The sequence below is a fragment of the Populus alba genome, chromosome 18 (assembly GCF_005239225.2).
Source record: "Populus alba chromosome 18, ASM523922v2, whole genome shotgun sequence".
Taxonomy (NCBI): domain Eukaryota; kingdom Viridiplantae; phylum Streptophyta; class Magnoliopsida; order Malpighiales; family Salicaceae; genus Populus; species Populus alba.
The window spans coordinates 13,742,841-13,769,042 of record NC_133301.1 but is presented as its reverse complement, the minus strand read 5'-3'; the positions used below and the strand labels follow the sequence as shown (position 1 = coordinate 13,769,042).

Genomic DNA, 26,202 nt, shown 5'->3' with positions numbered 1-26,202 from the left:
TAGTAAATCAATTATAGGATTGATTATTGTTCTAAATAGAGTAAGTCAAATATAGGGCTGTCAGTTATAGGGCTGATTGCAGGACTGATTTATATGCATTTAATTATAGCTTGATTCTAGGGATTTAGATTAATCCTAGACCTGTATATATACATGCTGTACTCATGCATCAAGAAATAGAAAAATATCATTTTCATACTCTAACAATTCTACATGGTATCAGAGCCATAGGATTCTCTTTTCTTTTAGTGTGGCCCAATTGAGTCACAATTTTTTTTATTTTCTCTACTGTTGGTTGTCCTGCTTTGAGTGCAGTAATGGCAGAGGGTAGGAACATATAAGTGCAAACTGTGATTTCTGATGTTGTTCCTATGACAACAAAAATCACAGAGCACAAACTGAATAATACCAACTATTTGAATTGGAGCAAAACAGTGCGAGTGTATCTTCGTAGTATTGATAAAGATGATCACCTTGTTGATGATCCACTATCTGATGCTGCAGCGAAGAAGGCATGGTTGAGAGATGATGCCAGAATTTTCCTGCAGATTCGAAATTCTATTGATACTGAAGTGATTGGTCTAGTTAATCACTGTGAATTTGTTAAAGATCTCCTGGAGTATTTGGCTTTCTTATATTCTGGCAAAGGAAATATCTCTCGTATATATGATGTGAGCAAGGAGTTTTATCGCCCAGAGAAGCAAGACAGGTCTCTCACTGAATATTTTATGGATTTTAAACGGGTATACGAGGAGCTGAATTCTCTTCTTCCTTTTAGTACTGATGTGAAAACTCAGCAGTCTCAACGTGAGCAAATGGCAGTTATGAGTTTCCTTGCAGGTCTGCCACCAGAATTTGATGCTGCTCGAACACAGATTCTTTCTAGTCCGGAGATAACCACTCTTCGTGACACCTTCACAAGAGTCTTGCGTTCAGAGGGATCTCAATCTGCCCCTATTGTCACTAGTGCCCTTGTGAGTCGTGGAACTTCAAATGAAGCTGGTCGAGGAAGTCGAGATAGTCGAGGCATGCAGTCGTAAGAATACTGGTTTTCAAGGCAGTTGGAGTGGTGGTGGCTTAGGTAGAAATGCTGGTCATAACAAACCAATTTGTTATTACTGTAATGAACCTGGTCATACTAAACGCACTTGTTGGAAGCTTCATGGTAAACCTCAGCAGCAAGCCCAAGTTGCTAATATTGCAACTCAAGGAATCAGCCATGTATCTACAGTGTCTTCATCTAATGATAAGTCTGTGCTTGTCTCTGCTGATGAATTTGCTCACTTCACTCAATACCAAGCCTCACTAAAGTCCAATCCTTCTACAATTGATGAGTCAGGTAAACCCACTACATGTCTTGTGTCATCCTCTAGCAAATGGGTCATTGATTCAGGTGCTACAGACCATATGACAGGTGACAAAGGTATTCTTTCCCCTTTTAAACCTTACAAAAATCTTCAAAACCTTCCTAGTGTTACTTTGGCTGATGGGTCAACCACTTCTGTTATTGGTTCTGGAACAATCTCTCCTACATCATCTCTTTCATTATCCTCTGTCTTGTGTTTGCCCAACTTTTCCTTCAATTTACTCTCTGTTAGTCAAATCACTAAGGCTCTCAACTGTTGTGTCTTATTTTTCTCTGACCTTTGTTTATTCCAGGATCTTATGACGGGGAAGATTATTGGTAGAGGACGTGAAACTGGTGGTCTTTATGTGCTTGAAACTACTGTCCCAAAAATGCCAAATCCGAACGTGCCAAAACTTGTTGCTTGTTCCAGTACTATGACACCTCTTGAACTTCACTATCGGTTAGGGCATCCTTCGTTACCCATTTTAAAAAAATTGTTTCCTCATTTTCAAAAGTTATCTCATTTAAATTGTGAGTCTTGTCAATTTGCCAAACATCATCGCTCTTCATATGTACCAAGAGTTAATAAACGGGCTGTGTCCCCATTTGAGTTAATACATTCTGATGTTTGGGGTCCTTGTCCAGTACTTTCTAAGTCTGGATTTCGATATTTTGTCACTTTTATTGATGACTATTCCCGTGTCACATGGTTATATTTAATGAGAAACAGGTCGGAATTACTCTCTATATTTAGTGCCTTTTGTGCTGAAATCAAAACTCAATTTAATGTTCCTGTGCGCATTTTACGAAGTGATAATGCAAAAGAGTATTTTTCCAAGCCTTTTAATTCATATATGTCACAAAATGGAATTCTTCATCAGTCTTCATGTGTTGACACCCCACCTCAAAATGGTGTTGCAGAACGTAAAAATAGACATTTACTAGAAGTTGCTAGAGCCCTCCTTTTTCAAATGAATGTCCCTAAACAGTTCTGGGCAGATGCAGTTTCGACTGCTTGTTTTTTAATTAATCGTATGCCCTCATCTGTTTTGGCTGGTGCTACGCCTCATTCTATTTTGTTTCCTTCTCATTCCTTGTTTCCAGTTGAACCACGCATTTTTGGTTGTACTTGTTTTATTCGTGATGTTCGGCCTGGCGTGTCCAAACTAGATCCTAAGTCTCTGAAGTGTGTCTTTTTAGGGTATTCTCGTCTACAAAAAGGGTATCAATGTTACTCTCCTGAGTTGGGTCGTTATTTGGTGTCTTCTGATATTTCATTTTTTGAAACCACTCCATTCTTTCCCATGTTGAAAATTTATAACTGTGAGGGGGAGAATGATGATATTCTAGTGTACAATATTACCACTACTATTAACCATGCTTCCTCAAATGACCCAATTCCCATAAAACCAGTCATCACCCAAGTGTATTCTCGACGTCCTCCACCAGACAACTCACGTCCTCCACTAGCTCCTACGTCTACAGATCCTAGTCTCGATCTTCCTATTGCTGTTCGTAAAGGTAAAAGACAATGTACTCATCCTATCTCATCGTTTGCTTCTTATATACATTTGTCTCCTTCTTTGCGTTGCTTTATTGCTTCTTTAGACTCTGTATCTGTTCCCAAGACTTTAGTTGAGGCTTTATCTCATCCTGGTTGGCGAGCTGCTATGGAAGAAGAGATGAGAGCTTTAGATGATAATGGCACTTGGGAACTCGTAGACTTACCAACAAGAAAACAAACTATTGGTTGTAAATGGGTGTATGTTGTCAAGGTCAATCCTGATGGGTCTGTGGCTCGTCTTAAATCCCGTCTTGTTGCCAAAGGATACGCTCAAACATATGGAGTGGATTATTCTGATACCTTCTCTCCAGTGGCTAAACTTGCATCTGTTCGTTTATTTATGTCTATTGCTGCTACTAATGATTGGCCTTTACACCAGTTAGATATCAAGAATGCATTTCTTCACGGTGATCTGAAGGAAGAAGTGTATATGGAGCAACCACCTGGGTTTGTTGCTCAGGGGGAGTCTAGTAAGGTTTGTCGACTTCGAAAGTCCTTGTATGGGTTAAAACAAAGTCCACGTGCTTGGTTTGGGCGATTTAGTGAGGTTATTCAAGAATTTGGCATGAAGAAGAGTAAGTGTGATCATTCGGTATTCTACCAACAATCTGAAGTTGGCCTTATCTTGTTGGTTGTGTATGTTGACGATATTGTTATCACTGGTAGTGACAGTAAAGGCATCTCAGCTCTTAAGTCCTTTCTTCAAGCAAATTTCCAAACTAAAGATTTGGGGATGCTAAGGTATTTTTTAGGTATTGAAGTTACAAGGTGTAAGAAGGGTATCTTTCTATCTCAAAGAAAGTATATTCTTGATCTTTTGACAGAAACTGGAAAGTTGGGTGCCAAACCTTGTAGTGCACCAATGGTCACCAACACACAACTTACAGCAGAAGATGGTGAGTTGTTTGCTAATCCTGAGATGTATCGTCGATTAGTTGGCAAGTTAAATTATCTAACGGTGACTCGTCCTGACATTGCATATCCTGTTAGCATTGTGAGCCAGTTCATGGCTTCCCCACGAACCACCCATTGGGCAGCCTTGGAACAGATTTTGTGTTATCTTAAAGGAGCTCCAGGGCGTGGTATATGGTATAGAAATCATGGTCATACTCATATTGAATGCTTCTCAGATGCAGATTGGGCAGGTTCTAAAATTGATAGAAGATCTACTACAGGTTATTGTGTTTTTGTTTGGGGAAACTTGGTATCATGGAAAAGTAAGAAGCAAAATGTAGTCTCTCGTTCCAGTGCTGAATCAGAATATAGAGCCATGGCACAATCCACGTGTGAACTTATATGGATACAACAATTGCTCAATGAGATTGGTCTTGGTAGTTCACTTCCTATGAAGTTATGGTGTGACAATCAAGCTGCTCTTCACATTGCATCAAATCCAGTTTTTCATGAAAGGACTAAGCATATTGAAATTGATTGTCACTTCATCCGTGAGAAAATTCAGCAAAATTTGATCTCTACTAGTCATGTCAAAACTACAGAGCAGTTGGGTGATATCTTCACTAAAGCTTTGAATGGTCCTAGGATTGAATATATTTGTAACAAGCTGGGCATGATTAACATATATGCTCCAGCTTGAGGGGGAGTGTTGTAAATATAGTAAATCAATTATAGGATTGATTATTGTTCTAAATAGAGTAAGTCAAATATAGGGCTGTCAGTTATAGGGCTGATTGCAGGGCTGATTTATATGCATTTAATTATAGCTTGATTCTAGGGATTTAGATTAATCCTAGACCTGTATATATACATGCTGTACTCATGCATCAAGAAATAGAAAAATATCATTTTCATACTCTAACAATTCTACAATTTCTTCTTAATTCCTTGTTCCATACGACCTATCAGAATCACACCCAAGACCGCTGTTGTTATTCTGGGTTGCTGCTTTCCTGCCTTCAATTCCTCAGCTGCTGTTTTGCTGTTTGATGTTATGATCACAACTTCTGCACCAGTACGTAATATCTTTGGATTTTACTCAATCTGGTAAGGTTATGATCATGAGTTGCTTTTTTCTTTTCTTTTAGATAAGTGAAGAAACTTTATTAATAGCATAACATTGGCAAATCAAAGCAAGGTGAAGAATTAATGGGCACAAATGCCAAAAAGCACGGGAAAAGGAAACATGGCTAGGAGGTAACCTAAACCAGCGAAGGATGAACGATTAAGTAGCCATGCCTTCTTGGCTAATACAAGGATGAACGATTACTCATTCACCATACGATTAGGTCAAACCACCTCTCCTAATTAACTCCTCCCCCCATCAAACTTTGTTGCTGCAGGTTCACCGACGATGCACTTGCCATCTTTGGGATCATATGTGCATGGAAATTGCCTCGAAGCTATCACAGTAAGGTTAGAGCATGATAACAAAATAATGGTGACAATTAGGAGTATTATTGTCAAGTATCGAGCCTTTCCTTGAGACCCCATTCTTGACACGAAAGAAAGCTGAGACTCTTAGGGAATCAAATGTATGTCTTGGTATGTGTCGAGAGCGAGATATATAGTCTGCGAGACGGAGAGGGTTTGCTAGATGATATAGGAGATACAATGTGTGAAATTGGAAAAAAGTATACGTACAGCATTTAATTTGACTTCAGAGTTTCTTATATATTATTTTCTTCAATAGAGTTATGATGACTTGTGGTAGGTTTGAACAAGTATTCAGCATTTAAATTCATTTCAAAAAAACTTTTTCAACATGTTGATCATTTGATTAAATTAAATTAAACTCATATATAGTTTATATAATTATACAACTAGACATAAAAAAAATATATATATATATATATATATATATATATATAATAAGATAAATTATACAACCACTTATAATGGTTGAACTTAAGCACAAAATGAAGAGTTGGAGACTAATTAATTGAAGAGTTGATCTTGACTTGGAAAATGAATGATGGTAGGTATACTTCACATAGTAGGTAGACTTCATGAGCATGCGTGTCTTGACTTGGAAAATGAACGGTTAAAAGGTATTGCCTTGCGTGGCCATGAAATCAAAATATCGAACAAGTAAAATGATCGATTGGACCAGACTTTGGAGAAGAAAAAACAAATGAGGGCAAAAAACAAAAAAAAATCCAGGCCAACAAGTCTTGGTTCTATATATATTTTTTAATTTTTTAAATACATAGACAATTTGTTATCCACTATTATTTATTTTAAAAAAAAATTCATAAATAATATGTTGTTTACAAGCCTAGATTTTGAAAAATCAAGACAACTTTTGTCATTACCTGAAAATACTCGAAATAAAGTCTCTAAACTCGAAATCAAACCTGGTTAGATTTATTATTTTTAGTTTAGAATTATTTTTTCAGGAAACATTGAGGCTCTAAACAACTACCATCAAACTTCTCTTATTTTATGGAACTTATTGAACTTTAATTTTTTTAAAAATATTTAAAAATATTTTTAGAACAGTAAGAGATTTGGTTTAAAAACTTTGAAAAGTCTAATTGATATAATCAAGAGTACAATTGCAAGACGTTCTAATTTTGAAGGCGAATTAAGGGGAAAATTAAAGAATTTTAAAAGTAAGGAACACGTTCGAAGTGACAAGGGAAGCTGAGGGTTTAATAAAAAATCTACATGGATGGAATTTAGAGAAATCTCAAGAGTTAGGTTTATTTGGGGGGTTGATTGCAGGACATTAAAAGGTATTTATTTCTCTGCTGCAACTAATTACTGGAAGATTTCTCTGTGGACTTGAATCGAACAAATGGTGAACAGATTTCTCACCATCTCCTATTCATGATTTCTGACTAGTTACCAACCACCACAGATCAGCCCTCTAAATAATTTGAGAACCCAATCCAAGCTCTCACAAGATCACAGCCCTCTCTAACCCCAAAATCCATCAAAAAACCAACCCCAAAACGGCAACCTTTTTCTCTCAAAACTCAACCAAAATCCCCCCCCTAAATATCTAGCAGAAATCACAGTCTTGTTTAAGCTTGAAATTCTATTGTTTCTGTCTCTCTCTTTGTATCCGAAACACAAAAAAGATCCCTTAGTTTCTTCATATTTCTCCGTAAAGCTCACAACTTTTTATCATAAACCAATCAAGTCACCATTTTTATCATATAAATAAAAATCTTAAGATAAACCCAGATTTTTTAAAAAATCACATATTTGCTTGGTTTCTCTTATCTAAATCATTCCCTTTTGATGTTAAAAACGAGAGAAATCATTTAGAAATAATAATTTTAGATTTGATTTAGGGTTTTGAAAGAGGGAGAAATATCAGAAGCTTTTGGTTGAAGATGCTGTGATTTTTTATTTATTATATACGAGGTTAATTTAATTATTTTATTACATTTAATTTTATTTTTTTTACCAATAATACACGGAAACCTGTTAGAAACTTCATGGAAAGCCCTTTTTTAATATAGGTAATCAACTTTACTTTACCAAGAATTCTCTTCAGGGAATGAACATTTGATAGATGATGATTTCTGAAATATGAATTTTGACCAATATTTTTTTTTTTAGTTTAAATTATTATAGTTTATAAAATTTTTTATTATAGTTACTTTTTATTTAATAAACTATAATGCTAATAAAAACTCCTTTTGTTTTGAAAACAAAAAAAATACATAATTCAAAAAATATATTTTTCTTTTATAATTTTATTTACAGTTTTTTTTGTTAATATTTATTTTTATTATCTTATAATTGAATAAAAAATTCAAAATTTTCTCATAACAGCAAAAATATCACTAGTTTTAACTATTCCTAATATGTGACAATAATATAGGTAAAACTATAAACAAAGTGAAGAAAATAGAACAAACTATAGTTTTAACTACCCACTAATTAATTCCTTGAGGATGAAGAGTGGGAGATTCTCAATTTTTTAAAAGGCTAATATTGTAATATTTATCTTGAAAATCCCTTGAATTTATACACATCGAATTTAATTTAAAATTTAAAGAAATTAAATCTATGATTTATTTATAAATAAATTTTATTGTTAATATTTTTAATATTCCATAGTTACTTTACGTAAACCTTACATTTATTAGAAAAATCAATGTAAATAAATTTATAGACAGGCATTAGTTTATTAAATACTTAAATAGAAGGAAAAAATCAATTAAAGTACTTGAATAAAAGAATATATAAAGTACAAGTATTTTACATATCTTAATTGTTCATAAATTAAAAATAAAATAAAATCAATCCAAACTCATTTAAAAAAGAGTTAATTGTAACATCATCATTTTGATAATAAAACTAATAAATATATTTTGTTGATTATATTTCGTGAATATAAATATTTAAATTGAAAAAAATAATAATTTTTGTTTATATTTTTAATATTAATGTCTCCATCCATTTACAACTAGAAAAAAATATCACCATCTTTTATTGTCTTTTCTTGCCTGAAGATAAGGTATGCAATCATTTATAATTATCGAGTGGCACCTGTCTTAGTAGATTTTTATTTTTCTTGTATTAGTATACCATTTTATTTATTATATCAATTAAATACCTTTTTTTTTTCTTTGATGGTGTGATTTTGATGGAATGAAATTGAGTTTGGGTTTTTCTCTAGAATTAATAATTATTTTGATGAATAAATAATTATTTCTCCATCAAGTTTTTTGCCCCACCACTATCATGGCTTAATGCAGAGACAAATTTGCTCCATCTTTTGGTTTCTTATTCTCTAAATATCTTTAGATAGACTTTTCCTAGATATGATGTGGTTGGTAGTGTGCTCCAAATAAAAATAAAATAAAATTGATTTTTATTTAAATTTGGAGAGGGCACTGCAACAAATTTTCCATGTGATGGTTTGGCATGCTTGGGGTCGAGCGTGTTTAGTAGTGTGATTGTAGTTATATTTTAAAATATTTTTTATTTAAAAATATATTAAAATAATATTTTTTTATTATTTTTTAAAAAATTATTTTTAATATTAGTACATCAAAATAATTTGAAAATACAAAAAAAAAATATTACTTTGAAGTAAAAAAAAAATTTAATTTTTTTTAAAATATTTTTGAAATGCAAAAACAAACAGGTCACACTCATTGCAGTTAGTTTTTTTATTAAATGTTGTTTTTTAAAATATATTTAAAAATATAAAAATTTAATTTTAAATAAAAATTTCTAATTTTAATTAAAAAAAAAAAGTTAAATTACCTAGCCAAAATCACCCAGTACAAATTTACTTTATAAATCTAGAAGATATAAATGGAGAAGTGTCGTGCACGTAGAAAGCAATTTTTTTTTTCCACCCTCCCAAACACTCTCAAGTCGATTCTAACTTAGGGCTTTTATCAGTCAAGGATGCATGCCTGGTTTCTAAGCTTTCTGATGGAAAGGGTCATAGTACAAGTGATGTTGATGTGATTCCATTTCTTTAATATTCTTTCTTGGCTTTGAGACGACTTGGTTAGATTTTTTTAAATTTTTAGTTTTTTCCTTGAGATTTCTCAATTTCATTTTCAGAGTTTAGTTTGTAACAATCCCCTTCTATAATTTCCATGCTTCATCCATTTATATAAGTAATACTAACACAAAAAAACTTATCATGCTTCTTTTAAGATAGAAAATCAACTAAATATCATTTATATTTTCCTGATCAAATGAAGTCATTTGATATTTATGATATTAATATCATTAATAGTGAGATTACTTAATATGAGTCCATTTTAATGCTCTAAATCAATATTAATGATATTTTTCTTTTTTTTATCGTTGAAAGTAAAAAAAAATCATTTAAAAAAGTTAAAAAAATACTTAATATGAGTTTTCCTAATTAAAAAAAGTCATTTGATACAAATATCGTTTATTTTAATGCTTTAAATCAATATTAATGATATTTTTCTTTTTTTTATTGTCAATATCTATCGATATCTCTCTTCTCTCTTAATTAAAGATTAAAAAATAACTAAAATAAATTTTTGTATTATAATCAAATTAGAAAAATATTAAGATACTAAAATTATATAATTTCCATGATTTTTAAAGTTTAAAGATCAAAATACATTATTTACTATAATTATAGTATACCAGCTATATTTAGTACCTTTTCATTTTGTTATTTTTTCTGTTCAATTCTATTTTTTCATAAAAAAATCAAAATCAAATAGTTTTAATTAAAATTAAATTATCAAAATCAAATTAAAAAAAACATAATTTTTTTAAACAGTTCATCTTCCATCCACGGTAATATTAATATATTAGAGGAAAGTAAAAAAAAATCAACGCCAGCAATACTTAATTATATCAAAACGAAAATGAATGCGATGAAGAGGACACTGCCATCCTGCTTCTGTTTTTTTCCACCAGATGGGTCCGTTGATGGTGCCATCATGCATTTTTTCCATGAGCTGGGTCCGAGAGGAAATTTCCATCATGCAGTTTTTTCCACGGCCTAAAAGATGTTCAGAGTAGAAGTATAATAAAAAGAAAGAACGAGGTGGGTCCGTGGGACGGGAGACCGTCGCCGTCGTGCAGTTTTTTCCACGGCATGGGTCCGTGAAGTCCTCTATAAAAGCCTGAGCCTCCTCCCTGTCCTCTATAACAAACATTGATCAGTATTTCTATTTGATATTAAGATATGAGGCTTCTACTTCAGCTGTTGACGGTGTTTGTAATGGCAGTTTCCTTGCAAGGATGGCTGCCTCTTGGATGCTTGGAGGAGGAAAGAATCGCTCTGTTGCAACTCAAAGATGCTCTTAACTATCCCAATGGCACCTCCCTGCCCTCCTGGAGAAAAGGCGACGCCCACTGTTGTTCTTGGGAAAGAGTTGAGTGCAGCAACATCACAGGTCAAGTCACCATGATCGATCTTGGGAGCGTAAGGAATCAGGAACAGGGAGATTGGTTCTTGAATGCCTCCTTGTTTCTTCCTTTTCAACAACTCAACACTCTCTCCTTGTCAGATAATCGTATAGCTGGTTTGGTTGGGAAGAAAGGTTTGCTCTCGTATTACAAAATATTTAAATTAGTTTTTTTAAATTAATCAAATAAGATGTTGTTTAGTTAGTATCATTTTGGTTCTCCACAGTAATTCATTCATAGAAAAAAAAACAGAAATCATATTTAGTAATAAGGAGTTGTTTAATTCCTTTCATTATTGATCATGACAACAACAAATATTATTACATTATCAATATTATTATAATCATGACATCATCACTATAATAATTACTTTTTTTATTTTTATTTTATTTTCACTTTCACCTCCTCAACCTCTTTACATAAAGTCTTAACATCAATTATAATTAAATTACTTCAATAATATATATTTTTTATTCTTTACATGAAGTCTTATTTTTTTTTTTTATACCTATAGGTACTTATGAATCGCGGATATTGAGCAATTTGGAGCATCTTAACTTGGGATTTAATCACTTCAATAACAGTATTTTATCATTCTTGAAGGGATTTTCATCTCTTAAATCATTGTATTTAGGTGATAATAAATTAGAGGGGTTAATAGATTTGAAAGGTTAGTTTTTTTTATATATTATTACTTTTAATTATCTATTAAATTTAATTTTGAAAATACAATTGATGTTTTATAGCGTATTAATTAACTATTATTTTTATAAATATCAAGAATCTTTGAGCAGCTTGGAGGACTTGGATTTGAGCGGCAACAATATTAACAAATTGATAGCCTCAAGAGGTAATTAATAACACATTCACATTACCTACCTGGTAGTATGAAGACAATATCTGAGCCCATCCATATAATATTAATTATTTGTACTTTTAGAAAGTCTTTCTATATGTTTCTTCCCTAACTTGTAGGTCCAAGCAACTTGAGTACTCTAAGGCTAGAAGATATCACAATCTATGAAAATAGCTTCCAATTACTGCAATCATTAGGAGCATTTCCAAAACTCACCACACTTTATCTGAGCTATAATGATTTTAGAGGAAGAATATCAGGTAAGTTATATATTATATATAGTGATGTTTATACATTTGGGTTTAATTGAAAATTTTAATTTGCTACTTTTAAACAGAGTTGCAAAATCTGACTTCATTGGAAGAGTTGTATCTGGATCGTTGTTTTCTAGATAACAATATCATTCAAAGCCTTGGAGCATTGCCTTCTCTAAATTACCTGTCGTTGCAAGCACTTAGTAGCATTGTACCTTCTGGAGGTAAATTAACAAATTTCAACTTTATTATTACTTATCATTGATCATTCCATTCTTATGCCTGCTCAATTAGATTAAATTCATAATATAAAAAAAATAGAGAGAAAATTAAATTTCAAATTTAGAAATTAACTGAATTGAAATCTTTATTATTTTAAAATTCTACCATCCATTTAATATTAATAACATTTCACTTTACATGATATTTTTAGTTTTTTTAGCCATGATTAATAAGTAATGAATTATTTCTAATTTTAATTTCTTCTACGTTAATATAACTTCTTGTTTAATTGATTATAGCAGGCTTCCTTTATCTCAAGAACTTGGAATACTTGGATTTGAGTTACAATACTTTCAATAATAGCATCTTCCAAGCCATTGGAATGATGACCTCTCTCAAAACTTTAATGTTGCAGAGCTGCGGACTAGAAGGTCGAATACCTACAGCCCAAGGTAAGGTTGATGACTCTACTCTTTCATTTCCTTTATAATTTTAATTGCTTCTAAGTTAATATAATTTATTGATTGTGGTAGGCTTCCTTAATCTTAAGAACTTGGAATTCTTGGATTTGAGTTCTAATACTCTCAACAATACCATCTTCCAAACCATTGGTAACATTGATGATTCTTACTCTCTCTAGGTTATATATTTTCCATTAGACACTTGGAGTCTTATTTTTTCCTAAATTATAATGTGATCAGGCTTATGTGACTTAAATAATCTCCAAGTGCTAAAGATGTATGGCAATGATCTCAGTGGTTTCTTGCCTCCGTGTCTGGCAAACTTGACTTCCCTTCAACAACTAGATCTCTCTGACAATCACTTGAAGATCCCTATATCATTGAGCCCATTATATAACCTTTCAAAACTCAAGTCTTTTGATGGTTCAAGTAATGAAATATACGCAAAAAAAGATGATCATAATCTAAGCCCAAAGTTCCAGTTAGAGTACCTCTCTTTGAGAGGTCACGGACAAGGTGCGAGAGCATTTCCAAAGTTTCTTTACCATCAGTTCAACCTACAATATATGGATCTTACAAACATCCAAATAAAGGGAGAGTTTCTAAATTGGTTAATTGAGAACAACACAAACCTACAATATCTTAATTTAGAAAACTGTTCTCTTTCGGGTCCATTCTTATTGCCAAAGAATTCTCATGTGAATTTGTCATTCCTAAGTATATCCATGAATTACTTCCAAGGTCAAATCCCTTCAGAAATCGGAGCTTATTTACCAAGGTTAGAAGTTTTGTTGATGTCAGATAATGGTTTTAATGGAAGCATTCCTTCCTCGTTAGGTAACATTAGCTCGCTGCAAGTGTTAGACCTGTCCAACAATGTTTTGACTGGAAGAATACTTTCGAACAACAATTTGCAAGGGCAGATCCCTGGATGGATAGGGAATATGTCTTCTCTTGAATTCTTGGACCTATCAAGGAACAATTTCTCTGGTCTTTTACCATCTAGATTCGGGACTTCTTCAAAATTGAGATATGTTTATTTGTCTAGAAATAAGTTGCAAGGACCGATCGCAATGGCATTTTATGACTCCTCTGAGATATTTGCATTAGATCTTTCCCATAATGATTTAACTGGTAGAATTCCAGAATGGATAGACAGACTATCTAACTTGAGATTTCTACTCTTGAGTTATAACAATCTTGAAGGTGAAATCCCAATTCAATTATGCAGGTTGAACCAATTAACCCTGATTGATCTTTCTCACAACCACCTTTTTGGTAACATCCTTTCTTGGATGATATCTACTCATCCTTTCCCACAACAATACAATTCTAATGATTCCGTGTCCTCATCACAACAATCTTTCGAGTTTACAACGAAGAATGTATCCCTTTCTTATAAAGGCGCCATTATCCGGTACTTCACAGGAATTGATTTCTCATGCAACAATTTCACTGGAGAGATTCCTCCTGAAATTGGAAGCCTCAGCATAATCAAGACATTGAACCTTTCGCACAATAGTTTGACTGGACCAATTCCACCAACATTTTCGAACTTAAAGGAAATAGAAAGCTTGGATCTTTCCTACAACAAATTGGATGGAGAAATCCCACCTCGACTTACTGAGCTATTTTCTCTAGAAGTTTTCAGTGTGGCACATAATAATCTATCTGGCAAGATTCCCGCGAGGGTTGCACAGTTTGCCACTTTTGAGGAGAGCTGCTATAAGGACAACCCTTTTCTTTGTGGAGAACCGCTACCCAAAATTTGTGTTGCGGCTATGCCACCATCACCAACACCAATTTCAGCGAACAAGAACAACGAAGATAATGATGGCTTCATAGATATGAATGTTTTCTATGTAACCTTTGGGGCTGCATACATCATGGTATTGTTGATGAGTGTAATTCTGTGCATAAATTCACATTGGCGACAAACCTGGTTTTACTTTATTGAGGTGAGGATCTACAATTGCTATTATTTTATTATGGATAATCTTCCTATTTTATCCAAGTTTGAGTTTTCATAGCCTTGGTGCATCGTTTTGTATTCTAGTTCTAAGATTTAAATAAGTTTAAATGCGATGCTATATTGATTTTCATTTGTGTTTTGTTTTTGTTTTTAGCTTCTATATGACATATAATAATGAAGTTTCTTTACTGATTGCTCTATGATTGGATTTATAAAGCTTAGGACTAGTGGTTTCTACGTGAATTAATAAGAGGATGCCTTGGTATTCTGGATTGGGTTTGGCAGACTGTATGTTCAAATAAAATAGATTAAATCTAAAGGGGATCGGTTTTGATTATGGTTTGGTGAGGTAAGTTCTCTGCATGCCTACATAGAGCGTGGCTTCTTGAAACTCCAAAATATATATATATATAGGTGTGTGGCCAAACCATTATTGGGCAGATCAAGATAAGCCAGGATTGCCGAGGAAGAGGCTGTTCAGGTTAGGCGAACAGGTTTCCATAATCATTAGTTATATAATCAATCCTAATCAAAATTTCCCAAGAAAGAATTAACTAAAAACTTTAGTTAATGCTGATGAACATGAGTAAATTATTTGTTAAATAGAAAATCATGTATTTAAAAACCATTGCTATGTTACAGGTTGATCCTAAATTGAGACAAATCTATATGTCCAGTTCGGAGAACCTTCAAACAAAAAGAAGAGTTAAGCCTTGTAAAATTGGCTATCATCAAAAGGACAAAAAACAGAACAAGAAGAATCAACCTCACATTTCTTACATAAGTAAAAGAATCCATTTGCTGATGGAAAGGAGGACTCTGCAACAAGTCTAAAATATCCTCTGGAGTGCAGTGACCCTGCAACCTCATAATTACCTTAAAATGCACCGACATAAAACACACAGGAAATCCCAAACATACGACCGTCTTATACCTCAGGTAAGTGAGATGCTAATCCTTCTTCAAGCGGCAATGTCTCAATCAATGGCATTATCAAATCAAGCTTCAATATATCCCCTAATCCCAAGCCAGAGCACATAATTAGCAGAAAAAAAAAAGGTTGTACAATCCTTTCACGGCTACGTATAGAATAAGCATTAATAATTACCTTCATCTGGATCACCCAAACTACCTGCAACATATATCATCACATCACGCGGGCCAACCTAAGTGCAACAAACAAGGATATGGTCGATTGCAATATCTGAGCAGAACATTCCTCCAGCACCAATATTACTCAGGATTTATTGCAAGTCTTCCAATTTCAATGGTCCTGATGAAGAGGTTACATCACTCATTACTTCTGCACCAAGGTCTGGGACAACTAAGTTTCCAGTCCTGAGTGATGAGCAAAAATCAATCTCATTAGAATAAAAGAAAATGACCATGTAATATATATTGGGCCATTTCTTTTAGGTAATAAAAGTGTTCCTTAACCTTTTAGAAGTTATTTTACAAAGAATCATAAGAATTAAATATGTATATATATAGACAAACACCAAGTTATGATTCTAAGATGCCCCAAGTTTTAGAATTTACCCCAAGGGCAAGTCTGTGCTAGGAATAACGAGAGCATCTCTGAGTACTCAAAGTTTCATATCCGAAGCGAGTTTTCAAGAAACTGCTCGTGTTTTAGTGAAAGTTGTTCTCCGCAGTCGTATCGATTGGCTGAAAACGCCTGAAAGAAAACTTCGTTCTTGGTGGTATGATACCCGTTGGTACCGGATTCAAAGGATTAGCACTCTGCTTAAGCCGACATAAGATCATTCCTTTCAAAACCAAAAAGAAGAATTTATTTGAGGGGGAAATGAGAGATATTTTGTTTCACCACAAAGAGTTAATTGATTCTTGCATTTCAAAAAATTTCTATAATATATCAGAACAATCATTTATAGGATTTAACGATTCCTAAGAGTGGATTCGTCCTTTTAACTGTCGGTGGTCCTGTGATTTCTTACAGCAGGGCATAAGGGGATGAAGGATTTGAAAAAGGCTAAGGTGGGTGAGATGTTTTTGTCAAGAAATGATTTTGGAAAATTTCTTGATATTTCTTGAATAACTAAGATAAGAGTCTTGATCAAGGCAGGAACATAGGCTCTCCAAGATTATTGACCAGAAGGAGAGAAGGGGGGCTCATTCTGCTCCACTGACTCTAAGTCTCAAAGAACAAAAAATTACTTAGCTCTATATCCTTACTCTTACTTGCTATATCAACTTTTAGAGTTGAAGTATCATCTTTGAGTATGCTTCTTTGTTATAATAAATATACCTTGATGAGATATTATCTTTAAGCATGTCTTCAAAAACCTGGAAAGGAGTAGAAGCATCAGACTCTTCTTTCATCAAGGAACTTTGCCAGACAACAAGATAAAGTAGCAACGTTGCTGATGGAAAAACTTCACTCTTGAATGAATGCTGAAATTATAAGCCAGGTCATTAGTTTAAAGGTGTAAAACTGGTTAGTAAAATTTTAGGAAGAGCAATTCACACATACAGAGTGTGTAACTAAAATAAATAAATAAATAAATAAACAGGAAGTAGAAACAGGAAATCCAATTAGTATCATATGATCTTTCTGTGAATAGAGGTTTTCTTTATGAACTTATGGAGATGGGAGGAGATAAATGCAAATGCAAGATAAAAAATAAAAATAAAAATAAAAAAAACCTCTGTGAGAGAGATGACCATAAAGCAATTATACAACTTTCTGATGTGAAATTAGCAAAAGTGATTTATCAACTACACCAAATTGTTCGTATTGAAAAGATCGGGGGAGGGGGGCAGAAGATTAGACTTTGCATTTAAATATAAGTCAAGATAATTAGGAACATAGTAGCATGGCTGATAAAGGACTCAAAACACAAAAGTATTTACCAAATGGACAAGTAATATAATAGTTGACAGAGTTACACAATTGTGAATCATCTTTAGATTTTGGCTCCTGCAAACATGTTACACACTTTTCCAAAATCATGCAACTACTAGTTGAGTCAATGTTACACATAAGAGAGTGAAAAACACAGAAAATGAACCTGGCCTGCATCCAAATGAAAAACTTTTAATCATCTGTATTGAATTTCAAAATGTAAACTCTTCCCAAAGCTTGATTAACCTAAATAACCCAAAGAATTATGAAATCTATGATATTATAATCAATTATTAGAGTCAAAGATCTCCCATCTAAGAAAAACTAAGAGAGAAAAGTGCATCTTCTCAAAAACAGCCTCTTCAGAAAAAAATAATCTGATCCTGTCAATCAAGACATCAAGAAAAAGCTATCAAGTTCTCACCAAAAAGAATATTAACAAAACAAACAACATAAAAAGAAATAAAAACCAATGTTGGAAGAGAGAAACAAAATCCCAGGCTCAAAAACATAATAATAAATAGGATACATCTTCCACAGCATTCAAATTCCTATCAAGCCACTGGAAATGAAGCAAACCCTCACCACCCTGGCACAACCTAATGACCTAGGATTTGGGATGGTATTTAGACAGAGAGCTTGGGTTGCGGCCAAACCCAAGTTATTTTTGAAAAAAATATTAATAATTAAATAAATAATATGAAAAATAATGAAAAGAATAATAATAATAATAATAATAATAATTAATTTTACCATTCAAATTAAATATATAGTTATTTTTCAATAATAATAATATTCTTTCAAATTTATTAATAATAATAATAATAATAATAATAAACTTGTTTCACTCAAGTTCTTATAGTTTTTAATTCATTCAAATTAAATTTATGGTTTATCGTAATAATATTTGTTTTTTAAATTTATTATTATTATTATTATTATTAATTTTACCTTTTAAATTTTATGGTTGTTTTTCAATAGTAATAATATTGTTTTTAAATTTATTAATAATTATATTAATATAAATAAAAATAAAAATATTTATAATACTCGTGTGTTTGGGTCTGCACGCCTGCCAGCCCCAAAGACCACAGGTCTAGCATGTATCTCTTACTTGACTCAAACAAATAAAGAACAATTGTGAATTTTAAATATCAAGAGAAAAAAAAAACATAAACAACTAAAATAACATCTTTTTAAAATATAAAATTAAAAATAAAAACTACTATTACGAAATATCTCTTAATTTACATCAATTTTTTCATTCCATTTAGCTTTTATTATAATTGGACTAGCCAAACAAATCAATCCGATAGATCACCAATCTAGATAGAATTGGGATTGTTTTTAAATTGTTTTTGGTTATTAAACTTAGTTAAATTTGTGCAAACCAATAACCTGTGATTTAGTTAATCCAACAAAACATGAGTAAAACTGGCAACATCTAGTTGAAGTATGAAATGCAGGGGTAAGATGACTAATCGGCAGAAACACATGGAGGCAAAATAGTGATTTTAGATAAAAGAGCACTGTAAAAATTTGTTTTTTTAATTAAAAATATATTAAAATAATATTTTTTATTTTTTTAATATCAAAATATTAAAATAATCCAAAAATATAACAAAAAGTTAAATTAAAATAAAAAAAATCAAGATTTTTTAAAAGTACAATTTAACCGTATAAAAAAATACTACCTAAATGAAATAGCAGAGGCATATTTGTTATTTTTCAATCCCCCCCCCCTCCAAACTTTTCTCAGCTTGGTATAATATAAGGAGTGTTTGGATTATTATTTTTTTGTAAAATTAGCATAGTAAATTAAAAAGATTTGGCAAGTTGACATGGGTTAAAAAACATTTGGTGGAATTGTATGTCAATTTAACTATTTTCACTTATAAATTATTAAAATAATATATTTTTTATTTTTAAAAAAATTATTTTTTATATTAACATATTAAAAACGATAAAAAAATACAAAAAATTAAAAATTTTATATTCTTGCACCGAAGATTCTGTATTTCGGTATGGATGGCTTAGATTTGCTGTGGAGAATGTAACTAGTGAACTTTGTGTAACATTCTGATAGGTTAATTAGAAGGATTATCAGAAAGAAACTAGTTTGTATTGAACCCTCAATATCTTCCACTAGCTTATTTATTTGCAATGTTGGTTTAGACTATAGTTTTGAAATCCGGTTTGGCTTGACGAGTCGATCTGGGACCCGGTTAATCCGGGACTAGAATCGAGTCGGGTTACAGAAAAAATAGAAAAAAGCATGACTCAGTGCAACCCGGCCAAAAACTCGGTTACAATTATTGACTTTTTTTTTTTACTAAAACGATGTCATTTTGAATTTTTTTTTAAATAGAAATCGATACAGCTGACCCGGTCAAAATCCGGAACCCGAACTTTAAACCGAATCGGATTTCCATCAATACCATGCAAGCTTTGAACATGACTAGGTCAAAGGCATTTATATATTTTGCGGCGGATGGATGTCACTCTGAATTCCCTGTAAAGCTCCCTTAGTTTCTTCATATTTCTCTGTAAAGCTCACAACTTTTTATCATAAACCAATCAAGTCACCATTTTTATCACATAAATAAAAATCTTAAGATAAACCCAGATTTTATAAAATCACATGTTTGCTTGTTTTCGCTTATCTAAATCATTCCCCTTTGATGTTAAAAACGAGACAAATCATTTAGAAATGATACAATAATACACGGAAAACAATAATATATAGAAACCTGTTGGAAATTTTATGGAGAGTTACCTATTTGGAAAAGCAGTACCAAATAAAAATGTTTTTATTGGATTTTTTATATTTTTTATATAGAAAATCAACTTTACCTTACCAAGAATTATCTTCAAGGAGTGAAACATTTGATAGATTATGATTTTTGAAATATGTATATTTAATTACCTAATATGTGTATTTCATTACTTAATACAATTATGGACAATATTATTTTTCTTGACATCACAATTTCCGGAAAAGAATGTTCATGATATTGAAACAAATAAAAATACTAATAAATCATTGTCAGGTACAAGAGTATTGCAAACACAAGGAGAAATACTATAAAAGGATCAATTTGACTACTTCTAGTTATTATGTTGATACTTGACAAAGCAAGAAAACAAAGCACTATGACAGAGTAGTGCAGAAGCTAAGTTTAAAGCAATTGCACATGGAATTTGTGAAATTGTATGGATTAAAAGGTTTTTAAAAGATATGAAGATTCTTAAATCGACGCCTATGAAGGTATACTGTAACTATAACGCAACAATCTCAATTATTTCTTTATAATAGAACAAAGCACTTTATCAAAAAAGAAAAATATTAACAGTGGAATAACATGCATCCATAATATGGATCCATATGTTCCAGCCACCTAGAAAGTTGTCAAGATACTTACAAAGAGACTTAAAAAGAAACAATTTGACTACTTCATCAGCAAGCTGGCGCTTCCTTCATTGGTAAGTAGGAAAGTAGGAAAGTATATGATTTGATCTAGTTTTTGTATTCTCCTTTAAGAGAAACCTTGTATGAACTATTTTGATGATTCAAGTCAATATACTAATTTCCAGAGATTACTCTGTCTCTGTCTCCAAGAAGTAAAAAAGAACCCACAAAAGGGCAATTGCATTTATACACTGAGCTACAAGCACAATATATCTCACTAGTTGAAAACGTTTTCCTGGCTATCAATGCATCATCATGACGCAGTAATTTACCTCGTCAGGAACACATTACTACCTATTATTAACTGCCGGATAATTTAATGGATGTTCTCATCTGTCTCTTTAGCTCTGGATTCTATGGAAGAGTTCAAGAATGGTGATAGCAAGATACCATATTTTGGAGCTCATATAAGGGTATGTACGATATTAATTTCAAGGGCGAGCTCGAGCTGCTTGACTGATGCCCTAGAAGAATTTGAATACACGCGACACCCGGATTCTTAATCTTTTCCACCTGCTTCTAATCAGCAAAGGATGCAGACCAAGTATATGTTCTGCCATGAAATCGTGCCTCGTCAGTATACCCACAACAGGGGACCTCTGCAGTGAAAGAGAATTAACTTTAAAACATAGACAGTGTATGTGAATATGCGTGGGGGATCGGTCTCCTCGCTAAAAATAACAAGAAGGAAGATCCATGGTTACATGCAGAAAGAGGACACAACAAATGCAACCAACAAGTCATCACATATGAAATCTGATAGGCACTCTAGGAACAAGGTATACTGAAATATTAAGTAAATTGAAAGCAAAAGAAGCCAAGAGAAAGTAGAGATAAAGTGGAACAAGATTTGCAAGGCATAGTAATTCAGGAAATTGTGGCAGGGAAAGTTTTGTGGGAAAATAATTACTGGAAAATAGTAATTTGTTGCTTGCAATTTTCTGTGCAAGTGCAAAGACATGCAAACTACTGGAATGGCAAAAATAATTGAGCATGCTTGAAGTAAAAAATGCTTTCACGGGATAGAAAAAGGAAGAGATTGCAGGTCAAAGGGAAGGGGATAGAAGTTCTTATCAAGTGCAGTGCCTTCAATTTGTGAAATCTACAGGTAGAACTTTAAAAAAGCTAACAGAGGGTACAGAAGTTCTTATCAAGTGCAGTGCCTTCAATTTGTGAAATCTACAGGTAGAATTTTAAAAAAGCTAACAAAGGGTACAGAAGTTCTTACACCAGATATCTTGGGCATCACCAATAAATGCCTCAAACCAACTTCTCGGAAAAGTATGAGAGCCTTGGCCAGTGACATTGTCTCCACAACAGTGTATGGTGAAGCATTGGTAAATGGATGTAGATCTAAAAACATCTCCATCTCTTCTTCAGTAAATCGTAGTTCCTCTATCTTGTCTCCATTGCCTGAGCGCGTCTCTGCAAAATCACCAGCAGAGAACAGCTTTAAGGCATCAATGCTTGTTGGCACTGGAGCGGACATGAAAGCTTTCTTCTTTAGCAATTCAATAAGATGAGCACGGAGGATTAGACCATAAAGAACTGGAGACTCGGAAAGTGGAGGCTCGTCAATCACAGGAAATCCATTATGCCTTGTAGTTCTCAGAACATGTAATATGTTGCCAACCTTCTCAATGCCCTGAAAGACCTGGAGTGGACCAGTTACTACATCACCAACAGTCAACTGCCTCATATAGGGCTCAGCATGAGACTCTAGGTAAGGAAAGCCCTTTGCTTTCATGATAAGATCAAAAATATTACCATTGAAAGCATCAGCCACAGTCTTGGAAATAAGAAGAACAAGCATTATCAAGGGTAGCAGCAACAGATTATTGGTCAATTCTAGGATAATAACACACAGAGAAACTGTCATCCTCATAGATCCGCCTAAAAATGAAGCAGCACCTAGGACAGCATAGAGGCCATGATTAAGACTTGAGTGCGAACCAACTAGCATTCCAACAAAACGTCCATAGGATGCACCAGTCACAATAACAGGAACGAAAAGACCCGCAGGGGCAACAATCCCACAGCTAAAGATACTAAGAAAAAAGCAGGTCACAAAGAATATGAGAATTGACGAATATTGAAACTCGGAGTTGGTGTTCTTGCTGAAAAGATTTCTTACAGCATCATCATTTGTGTTAAATATAAGGCTGGCCAGATCATTGTAATGTCCAGGAGGACATTGAAATTTCTTGAAGTTACCAGACCGGCCTATTGTTGGACAGGATTCAGATGCATCAGATGGACAAGGTTGGCAAGAGGCTAGCCACGGTAGTCCAAAAAGAAGACAGGATGTGGAAACAGAAATTGCACAAGCAAGAAAAATTTTGTAAGCAATGCCTTTCCTGGAAAAGGGAACACATCAATAAAAATGAGTCAGGAATCATATGTTATCATATTGGGAAATGATTTTGTGCAAGAGAGCTTACTCGTTGATGAGGTTGTAAATCCGGAGAACCTTGTCTAAAAGGAAGTTATACAAACTTCCCAATATGCCTCCTATAACTCCAAGGGCAAGCGCAGGAGGCACATCGATGAGGTGGTATGTAACACTTGCTGAATACACATCAAACATTATGAGCCCTCCTTTGCCAAATAACCCACATTTTCCACTTAAACAAAAATCAATCAGAGCCCGCAGCACTATTGCAACTACTGCTGTTGTGAAGAAAGATCTCCAAAGAAGGACACTTCTCCACCTGAAGAAGAAAATATTGATATTGATGTTGAAAAAAACTACGTCGGAATTTTCCACGGTGTCTGATGGTCAACAAAAACTAAGCCAAATAAACAATTGCTGCATTGATATGAAAAAAAGATTTCAGCTTCAACCTTGATATCTTGCTCCCACCAGAAAGGAACTAGATAGAAATAATTGGCAAGCGGTACAACTCAAACACATTGCATAGGAGCAAATTCTTATGTCCATATAGATACAATGTAAATGTAGAAGTAACAGTGACAAATGAAACACGCAATGGTCAGTGAATCAACATGTACAAACAAATGAAAGTGGTGGTCAACGTGCAACAGGCAGCAAACTGTGGAAACCTTTTTGTTATATGAATCGGTCCATCCAAAAGGGGAGGTGGAAGACTATTAACTGACCCACATTAATATTTGCTCAAGTGAACGTGGTGTTAGTATTCTGTCATTTATCTGAGAAGCCACTAATAAAATTTTACACTGAAATGACGAGGAAACTTATCCTTTTTTGGGACATTTTTTTCAATACCAAGACAATAAGTACTAATCAAAGAATGTAGTAAGCTGAAATGAAAGCTTAATGTGGATTGCAGAAAAAGTTGTGATGAAAAAATTGGAATCGTGACAAGTTAATAGCAACAGCAAAGGAAGATTACAGAATGTTCAATTGAATAGCATTTCCAATGCAAGAAACATACCAAGATGCCATTTCTTCAAGTGCAAACAGCACACCTCCAACAGGGGCGCGGAACCCAGCAGCAATTCCAGCAGCTGATCCACATGTTACAAGATCTCGTCGGTCTCGATCATTTCTGAAAAAATGAAGCCATCTCCATGTTAATCTAAATCTTTTGGATCCACCCTGACCAAGCAATGCTGCAACACATGCTCCAGTGTGCACCATTGGCCCTGCCTTTCCAACAAAAAGAGATGAGGAAACTGCGGATATGCTTCCAATAATCTGCAAAATGAACAAAAATACATGAGACTTTCTGTTGCCATGCAAACAACAAACTGCTCTTAAATTTAAGCAGAGAACATCAACAAGAAATCAGATTAGCCAAATCGCCCACCCAAAATGGAATACATAGTCAGTCAATGCAAGTTATAGAACCCAAGCTATTCAAAACAATCGAAAATAGAAAGAAAAAAAAAAGAAACATTCCAAATCCCACCTTAACAATCAAGGTTCGCAAGGAAAATATTCCTGGCGCATCCACACCATTCAGGTAAGCCTTAACTTCTGGAATACCTGAACCAGCAGCAGCTGGTGCTATAAAAGCGGTGATGATAGATGCAAAAAGGGTAAGAGTCAAATTAGAAACTGAGAACACAAGAAAAGCCATCCCAAACCTGCAAAAAATTCAAAAAAGAATGCATCAAATACCATTTCCACTCTCCCTGAACTCAAAACCCTTTTCTCCTCTTACAAAACAAGATTAAAAGAATTTCCTTCACAACAAGGAAATTCAAAATGCTTGAATCAAAATATTTTCTTAAGCATTCCAACAAGCCACAGACAAACAGAAAGGAAAGAAAAAAAGAAACTAACTTTCATAGTAACTTGAAAAAATAATCTAAATTAGCTCTGAAAAACAAATCGTTACAAGGAAAAATCAATTCCTCACTTCATTTACATAGAGAATCAGAAAGAAAATTATAATCGAGTCTCAAACTTTGATAAAAAAGTAAAAGGAAAAGAAACGAAGATGTTACCATAAATATTAAAGCATCACCTTTTGGCCAGCATCATATTGGAGGTGACCACAAACTTCAAACCAGCAATATTTTCCACAGCAAGATTATTAAAAAACCCAATAAGGCTAACAATCAGGCCAATCAAAAAACAAAGCAACCACTTCATGAACACATACTGAAATATATGTATCTTTCCACCACTCCTCCAATCTTGTTTAAAGAGATCATTCTCAGCAATCCTGCCAAATTCAAAGCCAAAAAAAATTCAAATCTTTAACTGAAATAAACCAAAAAAGAAAACGAAAGTAATGAAAAGATGAGATTTTGGAAACTGGGTTTTACTCGTAATCAAGACTTTCAATGGGGCAGACATTAGCTCCAACGATGGCAACTTGAGAAGTGGAGTTGACATTTGATCTTTCAGAGGTAAGAAGAGGAATGGTAACAGACTCTTGGTCGTCGTTAGCTTCTCCATTGATAGAATTTGGTGCCATAGTATTTTTCTTTTTTTCTTTTTAAGGTTATGTATCTGGGTTTTCTTTTTCAGTTATTGGCCACCATTGGCACGGACAACAAGAGAAGAGAGTTGCATGTTGTGATTTGTGAGGAGAGACGATGAGGAAGTGAATGTATTTGTGATGGAGTGGAACTTTGCCTCTGATTTTTCTTTTCTTTATTTTTTCTTTTATATATATACCCATCAACATATATTATACAATAAACTTAAAGAAAAACGTACTTTCACCGTAGCAATTAACGGTAGGAATGGCAAATTTGTAATTATTTCCAATTTCTTCACCGTAGCAATAGCAGATCTGTAATTTTGTGCAATTTTTTTTGCTTTAAAAATAACAAAATACTCAAAGAAAACCGAATTTCACTCTAGAAATCAACTAAATGGCAAATCTGCAATTTTTCCTGCTAGCAACAACATAATGGGA

At 33.3% G+C, this 26,202-nt stretch overlaps 2 protein-coding genes and 1 long non-coding RNA gene across 6 annotated transcripts; 1 reads left to right on the top strand and 2 right to left on the bottom strand.

Moving 5' to 3' along the window:
• The first annotated feature begins 10,353 nt into the window (after positions 1–10,353).
• Positions 10,354–13,204, top strand: LOC118052039 (cuscuta receptor 1). 2 transcript variants are annotated; one of them, XM_073406146.1, is made up of 6 exons: positions 10,354–10,879; positions 11,260–11,415; positions 11,527–11,595; positions 11,721–11,861; positions 11,939–12,079; positions 12,377–13,204. In XM_073406146.1, exons 1-6 carry the CDS (start codon positions 10,522–10,524, stop codon positions 12,565–12,567), a joined length of 1,056 nt encoding a protein of 351 aa, XP_073262247.1. In that variant the 5' UTR covers positions 10,354–10,521; the 3' UTR covers positions 12,568–13,204. The 2 variants fall into 2 exon arrangements, with proteins under 2 accessions (XP_073262247.1, XP_073262248.1); XM_073406147.1 differs by having other exon boundaries at positions 10,356–10,879; positions 12,380–13,204.
• A 2,168-nt stretch (positions 13,205–15,372) lies between these two features.
• Positions 15,373–17,758, bottom strand: LOC140954938 (uncharacterized). Its single transcript, XR_012168620.1, has 3 exons — positions 16,780–17,758; positions 15,619–15,848; positions 15,373–15,527 (listed from the first exon to the last, which is right to left on the bottom strand). It is a non-coding gene; the product is annotated as an uncharacterized lncRNA (long non-coding RNA).
• A 2,952-nt stretch (positions 17,759–20,710) lies between these two features.
• Positions 20,711–25,947, bottom strand: LOC118052065 (putative chloride channel-like protein CLC-g). Of its 3 annotated transcripts, XM_073406448.1 has the most exons (8): positions 25,604–25,947; positions 25,300–25,500; positions 24,739–24,916; positions 24,262–24,524; positions 23,287–23,556; positions 22,385–23,202; positions 22,074–22,270; positions 20,711–21,444 (listed from the first exon to the last, which is right to left on the bottom strand). In XM_073406448.1, the coding sequence occupies exons 1-8, from the start codon at positions 25,753–25,755 to the stop codon at positions 21,310–21,312; spliced, it is 2,214 nt and encodes a 737-aa protein (XP_073262549.1). In that variant the 5' UTR covers positions 25,756–25,947; the 3' UTR covers positions 20,711–21,309. The 3 variants fall into 3 exon arrangements, with proteins under 3 accessions (XP_073262549.1, XP_034918772.1, XP_034918773.1); XM_035062881.2 differs by having other exon boundaries at positions 22,074–23,202; XM_035062882.2 differs by lacking the exon at positions 25,604–25,947 and having other exon boundaries at positions 22,074–23,202; positions 25,280–25,407.
• Positions 25,948–26,202: the final 255 nt, after the last annotated feature.

Bases quoted from the DNA above. Each gene is read 5' to 3' on its own strand.
- LOC118052039 (XM_073406146.1), top strand. From the start codon at position 10,522: ATGAGGCTTCTACTTCAGCTGTTGACGGTGTTTGTAATGGCAGTTTCC. The intron at 11,416-11,526 runs GTTAGTTTTTTT...ATAAATATCAAG, and splicing joins GGGGTTAATAGATTTGAAAG to AATCTTTGAGCAGCTTGGAG. The intron at 11,596-11,720 runs GTAATTAATAAC...CCTAACTTGTAG, and splicing joins CAAATTGATAGCCTCAAGAG to GTCCAAGCAACTTGAGTACT.
- LOC118052065 (XM_035062881.2), bottom strand. From the start codon at position 25,755: ATGGCACCAAATTCTATCAATGGAGAAGCTAACGACGACCAAGAGTCT. The intron at 23,203-23,286 runs GTAAGCTCTCTT...TCCCTTTTCCAG, and splicing joins ATTTACAACCTCATCAACGA to GAAAGGCATTGCTTACAAAA. The intron at 21,445-22,073 runs GTAAGAACTTCT...CTTTCACTGCAG, and splicing joins TGATGCCCAAGATATCTGGT to AGGTCCCCTGTTGTGGGTAT.